The 17,658-nt window shown below is 36.3% G+C and overlaps 2 protein-coding genes and 1 pseudogene across 3 annotated transcripts in view; all 3 read left to right on the top strand.

The window, feature by feature from the left end:
- Positions 1-400: 400 nt before the first annotated feature.
- Positions 401-2,220, top strand: LOC114254615. Its single transcript, XM_036287469.1, has 4 exons — positions 401-955; positions 1,040-1,152; positions 2,070-2,119; positions 2,211-2,220. The coding sequence occupies exons 1-4, from the start codon at positions 814-816 to the stop codon at positions 2,218-2,220; spliced, it is 315 nt and encodes a 104-aa protein (XP_036143362.1). The 5' UTR covers positions 401-813.
- A 28-nt stretch (positions 2,221-2,248) lies between these two features.
- Positions 2,249-4,518, top strand: LOC118645712 (annotated as a pseudogene).
- A 2,793-nt stretch (positions 4,519-7,311) lies between these two features.
- The window catches only part of LOC105837687 (probable 2-oxoglutarate dehydrogenase E1 component DHKTD1, mitochondrial), a 349,118-nt gene continuing 338,771 nt past the window's right edge, over positions 7,312-17,658 (top strand). Inside the window, exon 1 of one of the 2 annotated variants that reach the window (XM_012682663.3) lies at positions 7,312-7,662. In XM_012682663.3, coding sequence (XP_012538117.1) covers positions 7,518-7,662 — 145 coding nt within the window. In that variant the 5' untranslated portion in view covers positions 7,312-7,517. The remainder of the gene's footprint in view (positions 7,663-17,658) is intronic. The other variant, XM_012682662.3, reaches the window with a different exon arrangement.

Here is a 17,658-nt window from a genome sequence, read left to right as displayed (position 1 = left end):
GTATAAGGGTTCGACTCTTCTACCTGCGCGCCGTTTCAGAAAGGGCAAGCGCACGCCTGTACACTGCCTGACAAAATGCGTTGTACCTTCTTTACTTATTGGAATTTCAAAAAACGGTTTTAGGACAACATTTTTGAAGGTTTACACTGTCAAAAAATGTAATTAAAAAAAATCGATTTTTTGAAACCGACAAAGGTATATGCCCCCTTAAGTTGAATTAGATAAAATTTTATTTTAGATTTAAGATGTGTTTTTTTTTAGAGAAACACACACACACTTTGCGCCTTTTTTACCTTTTTAAAAAAGGTATTTTTTTACTAATACTCAATATTTCATTGCGCTTTTTTTTACTTTTAATGTAAAAAAACTTGGCGCTGTGCTTGATGGATTCTTTAAATATAAAATGGATCTTTAAGGGTGTTTACGTTCAGTAATCGGATTTACAATCGGATTAATCGCAGCCAACCGACGGAAAAAAATTTCCTAGACTAATCGGATTTGTAAACCGTGTCTATGGAGTGATCGAATTAGCTGAATTAGCTCAATAATAAGGAATTGTAGTGAAAAAATTACTCGTATCGTAAAATTTTAAGAAGAAATAGAAAAATAGGTATGTATTTACTTTTTGTTATTCTCGTAATAATTAACTTTTATTGTTCTTTAAATATATATTAAGCGATAGACGTATTAATATTTTACATAAATATTTTAAAGGAATAAATACATTATAACCTCACTCTAATTATTCGTGATTAACGATTGCATGCATATAATTTAATAATAGTTTTCTTAAGATTTTTACAGAGCAAAAACATGGATTTATTAGTTTTATGGAATGCAATATTTAATAATAATGAAAAAGACGAAAATGTGTTGCAAGTACGTCGTATAAGAGAACAACATATTAGAATTAGCCAATTCTATGAAAATGTCATTCTTAACTATTCGTTAACAGGTAAGAAGTACCAATATTCATTCTCATTTACATGTTTTATATATATATAATACTATTTTGTAACATTATATTCTTTTCTCATAGATTTTAAATCACATTTTCGTGTTACAAGAGGAACTTTTCAGCTGTTAATACAACATATAGGACCAACCTTATTACAAAGAGACAATTGTCCTAAAATACTACCAGACAAACTGGTAATTGGTATAGTGTTGTGGATATTTGGCAATCAAGAAGCCTAGCTAGCAAAATGACGCAAACTTTGCGCGAAGTTTGCCGCAAACTCGAGCAAACCTTTGCAACAAAATTACGACAAGGTGTGTCCGCATTAAGCTTAGCTTTTGCTGGGAAGGCTTGTTGTAAATAGTATGACGCATATTTTATGCAAATAACAGGGTAAAATTTGCTAGTAAAGCATAACAACAAATTTGCAGCAAGAACAAGGCAAACCTTACTGTACACAATATGATAACAAATTTGTGGCAAGAAGAGAGCAAACCTTGCTGTACATAGCATGATAGCAAATTTGTGGCAAAAACAAGGCAAACCTTGCTATGCACAATATGATAGCAAATTTGTGGCAAGAACAGAACAAATATTGTCGAAATTTAGATCAACAAAAATAAAATATTAGACTGATTAGTCCAATATCAAATGTGAATGGTGCAATCGTACTTGGTTCTCTGTTCTCGACGAGCCCCTTTTATTAATCCAGTAGGTAAATCTTTTTCACGAGAAATGCGCCATCTCGAGATAGATAGTAAAGTCAGAAATAAAGTTTAAAACTCGATAATGCAACCCTGTTATTTGCATAAAATGTGCGTCATACTATTTGCGACAAGCCTTGCCAACAAAAACTAAGCTGTTTACGGACACACCTTGTCGCAATTTTGTTGCGAAAGTATGCTCGGCAAGTTTTATTTTGCTCTTGCTACTAATTTGCCGTTATTCTGTGCTTAACAAGATTTCTTGTTTCTGCCATAAATTTATTGTCATGTCGTGTAGCAAGGTTTGCTCTGTTATTTGCTTAAATTTTGCATTTTATCGTGTCGGAACAAATCTTGTAATTTCTATACGTAATATTTATGTACAAGTCTTTCTCTGTTATTTGCAGCATCGTGTGATGAAAACTTTTGCCGTAAATTTGCTCGAAACTTTTAGAAAACAAAGCAACAGACAATTACTTGTCATAAAATTGTTGTCAAAATTGAAACAATCTTTGCTGTAAAGCTTTCACGATATGTGATTTTAACAGGCCTGGCTAGCTGGGAGTTTACAGGTTAGCTAATTTATAAAAACTAAGTATATACTCAATAAACGCTAGATATTCCTTAAATATTCCATTTATATTTCGCTATTCATATAATATGAATGAAATATTTAAGAAATATATAGTATTTACTGGGTACGAAGCATTTTTTTGTTATTTCTCTGTGTATAGTAAAAATAATAGATGCTTACAATCATGTTTAACACATATTGAATTAATGCAACATTGTTATTTCAGATCCGTTGCAGATCGATTTGGCCTATGCAAAGATACTATATGGAAGTGTGTATTTAATGTGGCTTACGTACTGCAAGAACACGCTGGAAACTACATAAAATGGCCACAGCATTACGAGTTGTTACATATACAAGAGCAATTTGCTGCTATTAGCAATTTTCCAGGTGTAGTAGGCGTTATAGACGGCTGTCACATTCCCATCAGTGCTCCTATTGAACACCCAAATAGTTACGTTAACAGAAAAGGATTTCATTCCATAATACTGCAAGGTATTTGTGATTATAAAATGAAATTCATTGATGTTTTTGCGGGAATATGTGGCAGTGTCCATGATGCACGAGTGTGGCGCTTAAGTGACATTAAAGAAATGATTGACGATGATGTTGAAAGATATTTTCCACAAGGTACACATTTGTTAGGTGACTCTGCGTACCCGCTATTACAATATCTGCTCATTCCATATTGTGACAATGGTCATTTGAATAACGTACAACGCAATTATAACACAAAACTATCATCAACTCGTATTACGATAGAAAGAGCGTTTGGGCTATTGAAAGGTCGATTTAGAAAATTAAGATATGTATATATGTACAATACCAAATTATACCTTTACTTGTATTAGCATGTTGTATTTTACACAATATTTGTATCGATAACGAAGATGAACAATTTGAAAACGTTTTAGAACCAATGGAAAACGAAAATGATGTTTTTTTACAAGGTGATGAAAAAAGAGATATTATTGCACAATTAATATATTAATTTTATATGTAATACATCGCGAGTTCTCCCGATGCGCAGACGAACCCTCCCTCTCCTCCGTATAACTCTTCACTAGGCGAAAAAGGGAAAGAAACAAAAAAAAAAATTCGCTCAGAATTGGAAGCAATCACTCACTTTATATAAAAAAAAGAAATGGCGTTGAACTTTAGCACCTTTACACTTATTTATGGTCGCTCACAATCGGATCTATATATGTATAAAAAAAAAGAGAAACGTAAGAAATGGTTAGGTGCGGAAGTTGACGCCTCGATTCACACAACTGAGTATGATATCGCGGAAATAATCGAACTCCGAAATTCACAATTTTATTTTACACTCAAACGACTAAGTCCGGAGTATGATCTCGCGGAAATAATCTAAGACTGAAATTCACAATTTTATTTTACACTCAAACGGCTAAGTCCGAAAAATAAATTTCTATCTGCGACTCACTACGTACTCTTGGCAGAATCGAGAAGGCAAATCCGGGTTTCGCCCGAAAATCTCTCCTTATATACCTCAAAGTGAGGGTAATCGGGGATGAAGAGCTATGAGCGACGGGTCGTAAATTACCCGACGCCTGTCAATTATTTCTGCAATTAGTCAATTTTTGTATTTGATTTTACTTTCGTCAGATGGGATTCCGTTCCCGCGCTCATATTCTCCACTTGCGCGGCGCGGGACTATCGCCCGCTTTTTTTAATTGACCGAATTCCTAATTCTCGTTTTTCACCATGGACTTCGGGATACGACACTTCGCGACCACGGAGGTTCCGCGTGCTCCTCCTCGCGCCCGAAGTCCGTTGAAGTCATTTATTGTTAATTAAGGACGCTCGGGCACTGCTGTCCCGCGCTGAACACTTTCCCACGATTGCGGGTGCACAGCCACACGCAACAGTAGAGCCCTGTCCCCTTTCTAATGAATCATTATTGAATTAATTTGGTTAATTAACTTACGCGGTTTATACTAACAGTCTGGGGCTGAGGCGCCTCAGAATGAATCTGCAAAAAAAGGGGGATCGCTTCCCTTTGGAGATTTTACGCTTTCTTCGATAATTTGCCTGTAATTAGTGTTTTAGATTAAGCATGCGTGCCATCCGTGTGGACCGCATGCTTACGGCGCGTGATACCCTGGGCCCGGCGGCGCCTAGCTACCAGGCAACACGATTTTCGGCGCGATGCTCCGTATGATCGTAACGGACGGCGCGAATGATTTAGCCGGACGTAACAAGAATGTAAACGTACATATTTGAAGTATATAAAAATTTTTGTATTTATTACATTTATCACATTTTTCTTAAATTAACATTTAAGTCTTTTACTTTAAATGTAATAATAAAATAAAAATAATCAAAATCATATTAAATCAACTAAAATAAAAAATTTTGTATTCATTACAAACATATGTAAACAAACAAACAAACATATGTAAACTTTTGTGTCACATAGGTAAACTGAGAAATAAAAGTTTATAAAATAAATAATACTGTTTCTTCAAATCGTATATCGTTGTACGATATACATATACATATATGTAAAAATTAACAATTTAACAAGCTTTATTATTAGTAATACTTGGTGCTTTACATTTAGAGACATAAATCAATAGTACATTATTCTATCTTTGTTCTACATTCTATGATGCTTTTATCGACTTGTGTCTCTAAATGGGAAACACTCACTGTCTCTTATTTTACTGTTAATCATTTTTGTAAATTTCTTTAAGTAACGTTAAAAATCTATTTTGGATTTCTATGTTATCCTTATGATGTCTTTCTCTTTGTGTATAAAGTTGTTCATAATATGCTAATTTATTTTCTTGTCTTGCACGTTTTCTGATATTGCGTGTACCATGAGAAGTAGAAGCAAAAGTAGAAGACGTAGAACTGATAGAAGCAATGTTGGATGCTGTATTTTCAGTGTTAAATTCACTGTTTTTTCTTATACATACATTTTCTTTGTTTAATTTAAATCCACTTGTGTTTGAAGCAAGTGATAGAGGTGTTACTTCGGGTGTAGTATTCATAAACTCGTCTATTAAATCAAAGTATTCCCAAGATACTTTGGCATTGCCAGTCTCATTATTAGCATCACATACCGATTTATATTTCTGTTTCAAGTTCTTCCATTTAACAGAACATTGTTCGTCAGTTACGTTGTAATTTCTTTTCTTTTTTAGTTACTCGCTATTTCTTCCATATTTTTTTTGCATATTTTTCTTTTGTAGTAATGATATATGTTGTCTTATTTCTTCTATCAACAGTATTGTCATTTGATTGGTCCATTGGTATTTACAGTTTTCTATGAAAAAAATAAGAAATTTTTAGTAAAACAGTTTACATTAATATCCTTTTTGTATAATGTTCAAAATATTTTTGCTATACATTTTTGGTATACATTTTTTTTATTTCAAAGACATGGAACATATTTTAAAGCAAAATTTATTAATATACCCAGGTAGCACGAGTAGAAAGATACAACTGTATGCGAATAATATTTGAAATTCTTTATGTATAGTGAATTAAATGAAGACGCTGTCTATTTTTTGCTATATTTGTGTTTTACAAAATTATTTTAATTCTTGTACGATGAATTCATCAACAAATGTCTGCCAAAAGCATTTTACATGCATCTTAGTAGGATCTATGTAGGAATGTTTTTGACGGGCATCTAGAGTAACATATAATCTTCTATTGTTGATTACGACTTGTTAGCATTGGGAAACTTAGGAAAAGTAATTAAAGCGGATACAATTGGAGAAAGGTTGGAGAAGCTACAACTACTCTCCCTAAGTTTTGCAATGCTAGCAAGTTGTAATCAACAACAGAAAATTATGTTACTCTGCCTACTAAAAACATGCATTCTACTAGGATTGCTTTTGGCAGACATTTGTTAATAAATTCATCATGCAAAAATTAAAATAATTTTATAGAACACAAATGTAGTGAAAAATAGATAGCGTCTTCATTTAATTAACTATTCATAAAGAATTGTCAAATATTATTCGCATACAATTGTACATATCTTTCTACTCGTGTTACCTGGAATAATTAACTAGAACTAAAATAAAAACTTTGTTTTACGATAACATTTCTTCCTCGTTTGTACCCATTTGCAATTACTTCTACAAAAAATATTATTTCAATAAACTAATATGTTAAAGATATTTTAAACGGAGTGAGGTTATAATCTATTTGTTTCTTTTATCAGCAAAACATTAATGCATCTATTACTCAATATATATTTAAAGAATAATGAAAGTTAATTATTACGAGAATAACAAAAAGTAAATATATACATACCTATTTTTCTATTTCTTCTTAAAATTTTTCAATATGACTAATTTTTTTGCTACAATTCCTTGTTATTGAGCTAATTCGATCACTCCATAGACACGGTTTACAAATCCGATTAGTCTAGGAAAATTTTTTTTCGTCGGTTGATACGACTGCGATTAATCCGATTGTAAATCCGATTGCTAAACGTAAACACCCCAAATATAAAATAATGACATTCAGATTAAATTTATTACTTATAAATTGTTTTCATAGTTTTTCATATTTGATTTATTAGCGCCAAGTATTTTTACATTAAAATTTTTAAAATATCTTTTTTTTACTATGTTTTTTACTCTCATCTCTTCAATTATTTGTGATAAAATTTTATATACGATTAAAATATATCATTCTGGCTGGAACAGAAATTAAATGAAAATATAAAGATACATATTATTTGAATTTTATTTTTTAAAAATAATTATACAACAGAGCTATATTTTGAAAAAAATTTATTTCTAATTGGTAATTTAAATATTTCAGACATTTTCTTGGAAAATATTATTTCTGTTAAATAACGTAATTTTGTAATAACATTATTTTTTGAAGGAGAATTGAAATTATTATTACGTGAAGTTTTTTTGTGCAATAACAGCTTTTTCATTGGAGAGCATTTGGCACCTTTTTAAAGAAGGTAATTTTGTTTAAATTTCAATATTTTCCTTTATCGATAGGACGAAATAATAGCGAGATTGATAAACAGCAATGAACCCTATGTGTTTTTTAGAAAGATAACTTAAGAGTAATGAAACAGATAAAGAACATAAATAGATAAGCAATATCTATATAACGCAAGTTGAAAATATACACAGTATATAACATAGTATATAACATAAGAAAGCATTCACGGGAGAGGGAAGACTGATGTTATCAGTAGAACATTCCTAATATAAGACCTTATTCTTGCTTTGCGCTTGCAGTTCAACAGTTATTGTGAGAACATTTTATCAAGAAAATGTATGTAATTGATCAATTTATGCTGAAAAAAGGCAACCAGTGTTTTAGATTGAAATGGCTGCTTTATCGTGCCAATGGTAAATTGTATCACAGTGAAAATGGTGTTTATGGATATAAACCGAGTCAACGAAAGCATTTCGAAGGTATTTGTTTCACTGAAGAATTAAAATTAACGATAAATTTTAGTCTTTTTATTAGAAATATTTGAATGAAATATGTTTGTTCACGATGTTAAGGTTAAGGATAGGAAATAGTGGAAAAATATTGTTATTTTTTAAATAATAGTATTTAATAATAATGTTACAATTTTTCCACAACTTTAATGATAAGACCAGAGAAAGAATAGTCACATTTGATAAGTAACTTGTTGAGTATTTTGATAAGTAATCTTTATTCATTGTTCATAGAATGTATTCATTGATTAAATGTAACTTTTTACTTTATTTACATTATATAATCCACTTTCAAAAAGGAGATGTTACCAATTTCATTGTTGACAATTTATTGCGATGCTGATTAGTTGTCTTGCTTAATTTATTCTACACTGCGACAGAAACTATCATTGCGATTAAATTTTAACATCTGTCAAATTGTGACGACGTTGACAGGTTAAATTAATAACATGATGAATAATGTAATGTGTATTATCAGTGGGTTAAAAGTACTGAAAAATAAATGCCTTTATTTCCATTTCTTTGTGAGATGTTATCATTATATGTGACAGCTGGTAAATGACTTTTTTTTCTCATTTATAAGTAAGGACGGAATTCATAGACCGATCTTATTCAAGATCCATCTTAAGTACGATCTTGAGACGTAAATACTGTTATTTTATTGGTTAAGTAAGTCTTAAGTCTGCTCGTGGCTAGACTTAAGACGATTCTTGAATTTGAGATCGGTCTATGAATTCCGTCCTAAGTGATCTTAATATATAATTAAATTATAAGATCGTTTATAAATAAGTTACAATTTAAATGTATATGTGTATACATACATATATATATATATATATATATATATATATATATATATGGAGCAACAAAATTTATACCAAAATTTCATTCAACTTCAAATAATCATAACTTCGCGAAAACTTATCGTATTAGAAAATTTTGTTTTTATTTTAAAGTTTGAAGTCTCTATTTTAAAGACCATTTGCCAGATTTTGATTCTCTTCTTTTTCTTTTTTGGCATCTCTTTAAAAGTAAGAACGTGTTTTGTTTGTGTATGTTCATACTTTGACGCGCTTCACGGGATGCAATAAATTTTTTTTATAAACTTTATAAGAATTATTGTAAAATATGAACTTTTTTTCTACAAATTGAAAAACAATTGAAGTCTGTACGATTTTTGGGCGCAGTTATGATACGAGTATATTAAAGTTACCTACGCATTTTAGTCTGCTCACTTGAAAAGTACAAAGTGATAGTATTGGAACTAATTTAATTTTTAAATTAGTATATCACAATGGATGATAAGTATTATTACTTAAAATTAATTACCTAAGTTAATTAGTTTAATAAAACTATTACTAAAAAATTTCTAAGAAAAGATACTAATTTATCAATTGATTTAAAGAACGCAATAAATAATGTAATAAATAATGTAATAAATAAAAGTATTTTTTAAACAATATAAACATTGTTTAAAAAATTTTTATTTCGATAAATTCTCATTTTCTATTTTCATAAAAATAACTATAAAGGAAAAATTCTTAAGTAAAGAAACATATATATATTCCAATGCATTGAACTATAAAAATATTAGACATTGCGTCTGCCAAAACTAAATATATTCTTGTAACATAGTACAGTTTGTACTTGTTACAATTTAGTAATATCAATTTAGTAGTATTATACATAAGAATTATCTTTTCAGCGACCTGCTACGTGCAACTGAACGTTTAACTCGCGAGTCATATAGGTTATAAAATTAACGCTATATTTAGGTAATCTAACATTTAGAAAAATATACTCAGATTAAAGAAGGCGTGAGATATCTCTATCTATATGAATCTATGTGCATACTAATTTTTCATTTCAGTATGTTTATATTTTAAATCAAGCACCAAAACTATTTTGGCAGTGACAACTTAAATTGAAGCAAAAAGTTTTAGCAATCGAATTAAAGCTTTTTTTAACTGGTTTCCAAGTTAACGCCCTTTTCAATCGGCTTTCGAGTTAACGCATTTTTCAATCGGCTTCCGAATTAACGTCCTTTTCAATCAGCTTCTGAGTTAACGCTTTTTTCTATTGGCTTCCAAATTAACGCGTTTTTAAAACGGCTTTTGAGTTAACGCCCTTTTATTTGGAAGTGACGATGAAATGTGTATTTCGATGAGATTTACAACTACCATTTAAAGTATTTTTTGAAATTCTCATTATTTACGGAAATAAATGAAAAAAAAAGATTTGAATGACTTTTCTCATGGTTTCTGCTATGAAAATCAAATTTGTGCCAATTTTCACCATCATATTCGTAATCAACGAGCTAAAATACATAAGTATACATAATTTTAAAAAGAATTCCGATCTATACGGAAGTGTTTTTACCCGTTATATGGTTATACATATAGTATACTACTTTTATAGATTTTATTTTATTCTAAAAATATATATGTTGTTTATTTTTACTTTTATCACACATATTATAAATTAAATTACAAGTTTTAATTATTCAGACTCATATTTCAATTCATATGATTTAAATGTTAGAAATGGACCATCCTAAGAGATAAATACTAATGTAATATTATCAGGGTTGGGAAGTAATGCGTTACTTGTAATGCCATTACCGTTACGGTTACTCTTTTTTGGTAACGAACAGGGTTCTAAATAATGCATTATTTTTTGTAATGCATTACGGTTTTATTAAAGAATATTTTTTCAATAACCAATACAAAGATTCTTAATTATGCATTACTTTTGAAATAATTAATGCAATTTTTTTATTACGCATTACTTTTGAAATAATTAATGCGATTTTTTTTATTACGCATTACTTTTAAAATAATTACTGCGATTTTTTTCATTATGCATTACTTTTGCAATAAATAAAACGATTTTTTTCATTACGCATTACTTTTGAAATAATTAAAGCGATTTTTTCCATTTCGGATTACTGTTTTAATAATTAATGAGTAAAGAAATAATTACTTATTAAAAAATTAATAAGTAATGCATTATTTTTTAATTTGCATTTTCATTACCTTGCATATTACCCATATTGCAGCCTATGACCACGTCATCAGCAGGCCAGCTGAGTAGCATTATAGTGTATATTTTGTTGTAATTGTTTTAGATTTTATGCTTTTTACATATTTCAATGCATTGCAAAAGAATAAACTCTTCACTTTATTCTATCATGTTTTAAAAACTTTGTTATTTAAAAACTATATTTTTTAAAAAACTATATATATTTAATACCTTCAAGTAGACATATTCTGTCGGCCATACTGTTAATTCCAAGCTTTGAGATTAATTATATTATATAATATTCAGGAGAAAGAATTATTTACACAAAAAAAGAGAGAGAGGAAGGAAGAAATAAAATACACACGCATGCATGTACATACATGTTCATATGCATATATGCACATACGTATATGTATAGGCATACTACATAATATTTTTGTAGTATGCCTATACAAAACTACACAAAACTCTTTTTCTCTCAATTTAAGAATAACATTTTCCAGCACAATAATTATAATTTACTTACATGTGTAAATAACTTACTTTATGTCACTTTTCTTACTTTTTCTTATTATTTTTTAACTACTTCAAATTCTCTCTCTCTCTCTCTCTCTCTCTCTCTCTTTCTCTCTCTCTCTCTCTCTCTCTCTCTCGGTGAGTACAGTGTGTCAGTTTGTCTGTTTCTTGCTCCTTCTTTGTCTGAGCTTATCTCTGCTGTTATCTGCCTTCGGGCACTTTTGTTGCAGGACTATATATATTTTCGCGGTCTCTCTTGAACGAATACTTATTCTTCTTCTTGCCTGCCGCTTTTACGCTGAAATTCGGTCGCAAAGTTTTTGGCTTTCTAACCTATCTTTTTGGGGAGCCGGAGTTATCGTCTGGCTGCTTGCGGTTTGGCTGTGTGCGCATGTGCTGATCGGTTCCCCTTCGAATTGGTGCTGCCGGATCGTGGCATCATGTTTGCCTCTGGGAACTCTGGCGTGCTGTGTTTGGCTATCACTGTCTGCTGTGCCCATGCGTGGTGCGTGAAGTGTGACACCTGTGACGGGCTAACTGCGTCTGTTATCGGCTGTGCTTGCAGTGTTGTTCTGGGTTCTACTCTTTACTTTTGACTGCGATTATTTTAGTATTTAGTAATTATTTTATTGCGTGTGTTCTCTTTGAGTGTCTTTACATTTTATCTTACTTCTTGCTACGTGCCGTGTTTTTTCTGCATGCACTCATGTTGCCTGCGTGCGCCAAGTGCAGGAAGTCGATTGCGACTGCGTCTGTTGAATGCGATTGTAAGAGAGCGTTTCATCCAGGGTGTGTTAAGTCCTATGCAATCACCAAGTACGCCGATTTTTGCTATAAAACGCTTTTAACGTTTCTGAATTCGCCTTTGGCACCGGTTGCGGAGGGTATGGCACAGCAGTCTGATCTTGTTGACATGGCTGCTTCCGCGAGCGCGAACTCCCTGATGCAGTCACAGGTGCAGTCGCGGGCCGAATTGCGGTCGGAGAGCGACACCTTGACAAATGTGCTCTTGCTGAAATTGATTGAGCAGTTGAAAGGGATCGACGCGAGGTTTTCCACTTTTGTTGAGGAGCAGCGGAAAACTAACAATGAGCTTAATGCGAAGCTTAATCAATTAAATAACATTGCGAGTGGAGTGGAGAGAAACAGTCAGCGAATTGCTTCGTTGGAGCAGCGTTGCGTCGCCCTTGCGGGGGAAGTCAGTGACTTGAGGCAGACTCGTGAGCCTTTCGGCCCTGTCTCTCATTCGCGGACGGACAACATGCTGATTATTTCTGGTGTCCCATTGGCCTTGTCTATCGCCTCACTGGCTTTTGTTGGCAAGGTGTTTGAGATACTTGGCATCCCCACTCTTTCTTTTCACATCTTGGATGTCAAGACTGTGATTCGTTGGCCTCAACCAGTGGCGTCCCGTGGGCCTCCGTCTCAGCCCCCGCCTGTCTCGGCTGGCTCTCTCATCGTCACCTTGGCCTCTGCGGCTGTTCGTGACATGGTCATCTCCAAGAAGCGTGCGCGACGAGTACTGTTGCTGAAGGGGGTGTGCAACACTGACTCTGATCGTAATGTTTACGTCAACGAGCTACTTCCTAAAGATGTTTATGAGTTACTTCAGCTCACCAAGCGCAAAGCCAAGGAAAACTCTTACCGCTATGTTTGAGTCAGTGGTGGTCGCATTCATGTTACATTTGGATGGTGAGCCGGTCATTCTCATAACTTCCAAGGCCGATCTTGATACTCTTATCTGACTCGCTCATTCTGTTGGCTCTTCATCTGCTGTCTTTCCCTGCAACCCTGGCTCGGTCTTTCCACCCTCTTGTTTCCGGGTGGCTCAATTCAATGCTAACTCGCTGCGCGGTCATATAGATCTTATAAGACTTCATCTTTGCATGATTTCTTACCATATCATTTCTGTAACCGAAACCTGGCTTCATGAGAGTGTTTCTGACGCTCTTGTTGCCTTAAATGAGTATTTTCTTATTAGAAATGATCGAGTCGGTAGAGTGGGTAGCGGTGTTGCTTGCTTTATACATAAATCACCTCAGGCCACGGTTCTTGCTGCATCTGCTGATGGAGACTTCAATGACCCTGAATTTCTTATTTGTAATATTCGCTTACCGCATGGTGATACGTTATTATTTGCTACAGTATATAGAAGACCTAAAGGCCACCTTCTTCATAATTTTGTTCAGAAGCTAACTAGCTTTTCTCATCTATATAAGAATCTTCTTATTGGTGTACAATATTGTTATTGGTGGTGAATTCAATTGTAATTTGTTAATGAATAACTTTGAAGCCACTTCAAAGAAACTATCTTCGTGAACTTATTCAAAGTCTATCACTTTATATTGTTCCTTCGGAGGCTACTCATCACACTGCTATCTCTGACTCATGGTTGTATGTTCTGATCGCTGATGATGCTGATAAAATTCAATCACTCACCAAATCTTCCTGTCCTTTCATAGCTGGCCACGATCTCCTGGAACTCTCTCTGTCCTTTGTTCCTGAGGTGAATATTAAGTGTTCTATCTTACGACGTCGCTATAGAGACATCATCAGCTCTGATTTCATTGAATTCATCCTGGCTAGGATATCACAGGTTCAAACTGAGTTTGATTTTCTGTCTGACGGAGTTGATGTTGACAGATCTTGTCACTTGCTGTTTAGTTCCATGCTGGCATCTTTAAATGTTTTTGCATCTGCTAAAGCGTTTGTAATTGCAAGGCCCCCTGTTAGGTGGCTTTTAGATCAGCTCAGGATTCGACTAAAAAATCGTAATTTGCTTTACAAACAAGCCAAGCGTTCAAAAAGCCTTCTTGGATATGCTAGATATAGACTCTTCAGGAATCAGTTCAATGCAGACATTAAACGGGCTAAAAGTGAATTTTTTCTTACCTCTTTAAACAATATCACAGACCCGGCTAAACTCTGGAAGGAACTTGCTCGTCTTGGACTGACTAAATCTATGTTTGTTTCTCCTCTTCACTTTTTTTCTCCTGATGAGCTGAATTTTTACTATGCTTCTGTGTCTAGTGCCTTGCCACTGTCGTACGATAATTTCACCTCTTCTATTTCTATTGTTGCTTACCCTTCTTGCCGTCCTCAGTTTTCTTTTTCCTCCGTCTCGCTTAATAATGTATATAAACTTATTGCTTCCAGACCATCTCACTCCTATGCTTCGGGCTCAGATGGCATTCCTCTTCCTATCCTGCGTATGGCTTGGCCTGGCATTGCATCATGGCTCACTGCTCTACTTAATTCCTCTTTAGAATTCTCCGTGTTTCCATCTGAGTGGACGCGTGCCCTGATTCGTCCTTTCTCCAAGATTTGCACTCCTCTATCTTCTTCGGATACGCGACCGATTTCAAACCTACCTGAAATTTCTAAAATTCTTGAAAGGATTGTTGTCGAACAGATCACGTATTACATCGAGGAGCATAACTTTCTGGACCCTAGACAATCCGCTTATCGCTCGAGTTACAACACTCAATCTGCTCTTCTGCGTGTCTATGATGACGTTAAACTAGGGATCGATGGTGGACTTGCTACAATCATGATTCTGTTCGATTTTAGTAAGCCATTTGACACTATCCCTCACCTTCGATTGCTTATTAAGCTCAGACGCCTTGGTTTTTCTGAATCTGTGCTTGCTTGGTTTTATTGGTATTTGACTGGCCGAACTCAGGCTGTTGCTGACGATGCGGGTGATCATTTGGGATGGCTTCCGGAGTTTCTGGGTGTCCCTCAGGGATCCGTCTTGGGCCCACTTTTGTTCGCTCTCTTTATTAATGACATTGGTGATGTTTTATCCTTCTCCAGCCATATGCTCTTTGCAGATGATCTGCAGATCTATCTTTCTTGTTCACCGGCAGAGATTCTGCATGGTCTCGAGTTGCTCCAGGGATGCTAGTGCTATTTTTGAGTATGCGAGTGTGAATGGGCTTAAGCTTAACTTAGCTAAGTCAAAGGTGATTATATTTGTTAGTCATAGTTATTCTAGAGGTATTAATACTGCTCTTCTTCCACCTGTAACTGTTAACCACACTCAGTTATCTCTTGTGAGTGAGGTGCGCAATCTGGGTGTCATTCTTTCCTCCAACCTCTCTTGGAGGAAGCATGTTGTGCATGTCTCGCGGTCTGTTCACCATGCTTTGTATAGGCTTAAATTTAATAAGAACTCCCTCTCTACCTTACTCGGAATCAAGCTTGTCAACACTTTAATTCTACCGCATATCGATTACTGTTGCCTTTTTTTTGTTTTACGAGGTGGGAATGCATTTACGCATACCCCCGCCGCCGATGACTCACGGACGGAGGTTATGTGGAACTCACGGGTTTGTGAACGGGAAGCTAGTCCTTTCCGCTCACGTGCAATACCCACTAAATCCACCTCGGATGGCCTTGTCTGCATGATGTGGAGGGCCCCCCGGGAATCGCTATCCAGCATCTGCCGGGAGGCCCCCCCCACGCCGGCGCGCCATTGGGCGACGCGCGTCGCTCCGGGGTGGCGGGACGGGTGTTTCCCGGTAAGGGGTATCCTGCCTCCCCGGTCGGACCTTTGCCTGGACCGATCTGGCCCTTGGTCGGGGGCAGGGGAGGGACAAGTCGCTGCTCATTTTCCCCGCCACCATTATCACTCTCCCCCCCCCTCTCTCCGCAACGTACGGAGGGGAGAGGGACGGGGGGCCGGTGTTGACTCGGCCCCCCGTGATTTTACACTCGTCGAGGGGGCGAAGGGCAGGAGCTAGCGACGCCCCGGGCTATCCCGCTCCCTCGACGGCCCGCGCTGTTAGCAGGGGAGGGGCCCTTGGCCAAACCTCCCCAGCGAACTGATACTTATGGGACCCGGAGGGAGGGTCGCTTTATGTGTGCGACCCTGATCGTCCTTCCGGGCCCGCCTCACTGCTCTCCTCCGAGCCACCCGAGCGCGTCCTTGACGCACCCCCTTTTTTTTGTCCCCCCCTTATCCGGGGGGCGTCCCCGTTTTCCCCCCGCCACCCGCCGGCGGCCCAGACGAGGCCGGGGGGCGGGGGCATCAGCACTCGGTCGCAGTCCCCGCCCTCCGGATCCGGCGGGCGACCGCGACGTCGGCGGGAGGAGTGTGTTCCCCCCGCGCCGGCCTCTCCGATGTCTGAAGGTGGGGACCCGCGAGGGCCCCCCTCTCCCCTCTTGATCCTCTCAGCCTCCTCCTTCCGCGACATGACTGTTTCGCAGAAGGAGAAGGCCGCTTCCCATGTGGACTTGTCCCTCAGCATTGCCCGTACCAGCGTGCCGAGGGATAAGTCCTCCCCGGGCGGTAATTCCGGGCATATCGCCAGCGTGTGGAGCGCGGTGTCCCCCTCTTTGCCCGTCTCTGCGGCTCAGTGCCAGCAGCGTGCTTTTCTTCCGGATTCGGCACAGGAAATCACAGAAACAACCATGTCCGGTGAACATCTGTCCCATCCGGAAGGACACCCTGTCCAGCCAATCCGCCAGCACCGGAGCTAGAGCCCCGACGGTCCATTGGCCCGCGCAGCCTGGACTGCTCAGGCGCGCACGCCACTCCTCGATTAGTAATCGCTCGTAAACGCGGGCCTGGGCCCGCGCGACTAGATTCAGGGAGGGCATCGATTATTGTTGCCTAGTTTATCATGGCTTAAGTAATGAATTGAATTTAAGATTACAACGACTAGTAAATTGCTGTATTAGATTCATTTTCAATCTCAGGAGAGATGAACATATTACTCCACATAGACATCGATTGGGATGGCTTTCGGTGGAAAATAGAAGACTCTTTTTTCTTGGCTGCCTGACCTACCGCATTCCTCATATGCGCTCCTCTACCTATTTAAATGAATTTTTCTCTTCTCCTGACCCTCTTGTCAGGAGATCTGATCGCTTACCTTCATCATCGCTTACCTTCCACATTCCTCCTTACAGAACTGCTACCTACAGGAATTTCTTTTACCTTTCTGCTGTTTACTTCTGGCACTCACTTCCGGATAGTATTACCTCTTTGCCTACTCTGGCTTCCTTTAAAGATCTTCTCCGCAGGTTGCTTTTTGCCTCCGAGCTTGTCTAATGAGCACTCTTTTGGTCTGTTCTTACTTTCAGCTTCAATATGTATCGTGGTTATTCTAGCCTTACTATCTAGCACCTTGGTACCTTGCTTACAATTTGTTGGCTTCTAAGTTTTTCATTATCAACTCTCTATACTTCGCTTATTGTTTTATAACTACACCTCCTACACCTCATTCTTAACTATAATTGCGTCTCTATCTTAATTTTATCTGTACCTCTTTACTTGCTTTATTATTTGTAACATTCTCGCACTAGTGGTTTAGTACTTATACTATTAGTTCTAATACCTTAGCTCTATACTAGGTTACCACCTTTTTTGCGTTGTTGATTATGTGATATACTTGATAACTTTGTTTTGACATTGTGGTCTTC

Source organism: Monomorium pharaonis, chromosome 5 (genome assembly GCF_013373865.1).
Source record: "Monomorium pharaonis isolate MP-MQ-018 chromosome 5, ASM1337386v2, whole genome shotgun sequence".
Classification (NCBI taxonomy): domain Eukaryota; kingdom Metazoa; phylum Arthropoda; class Insecta; order Hymenoptera; family Formicidae; genus Monomorium; species Monomorium pharaonis.
Note: the sequence above shows the minus strand (reverse complement) of the source record. Positions and strands in the feature narration are given on the sequence as shown.

Coding starts and splice junctions, on each gene's coding strand:
- LOC114254615 (XM_036287469.1), top strand. CDS start 814: ATGGATTTATTAGTTTTATGGAATGCAATATTTAATAATAATGAAAAA. Junction 956..1,039: donor TCTTAACTATTCGTTAACAG/GTAAGAAGTACC, acceptor CTTTTCTCATAG/ATTTTAAATCACATTTTCGT. Junction 1,153..2,069: donor AAATACTACCAGACAAACTG/GTAATTGGTATA, acceptor TGTTATTTGCAG/CATCGTGTGATGAAAACTTT.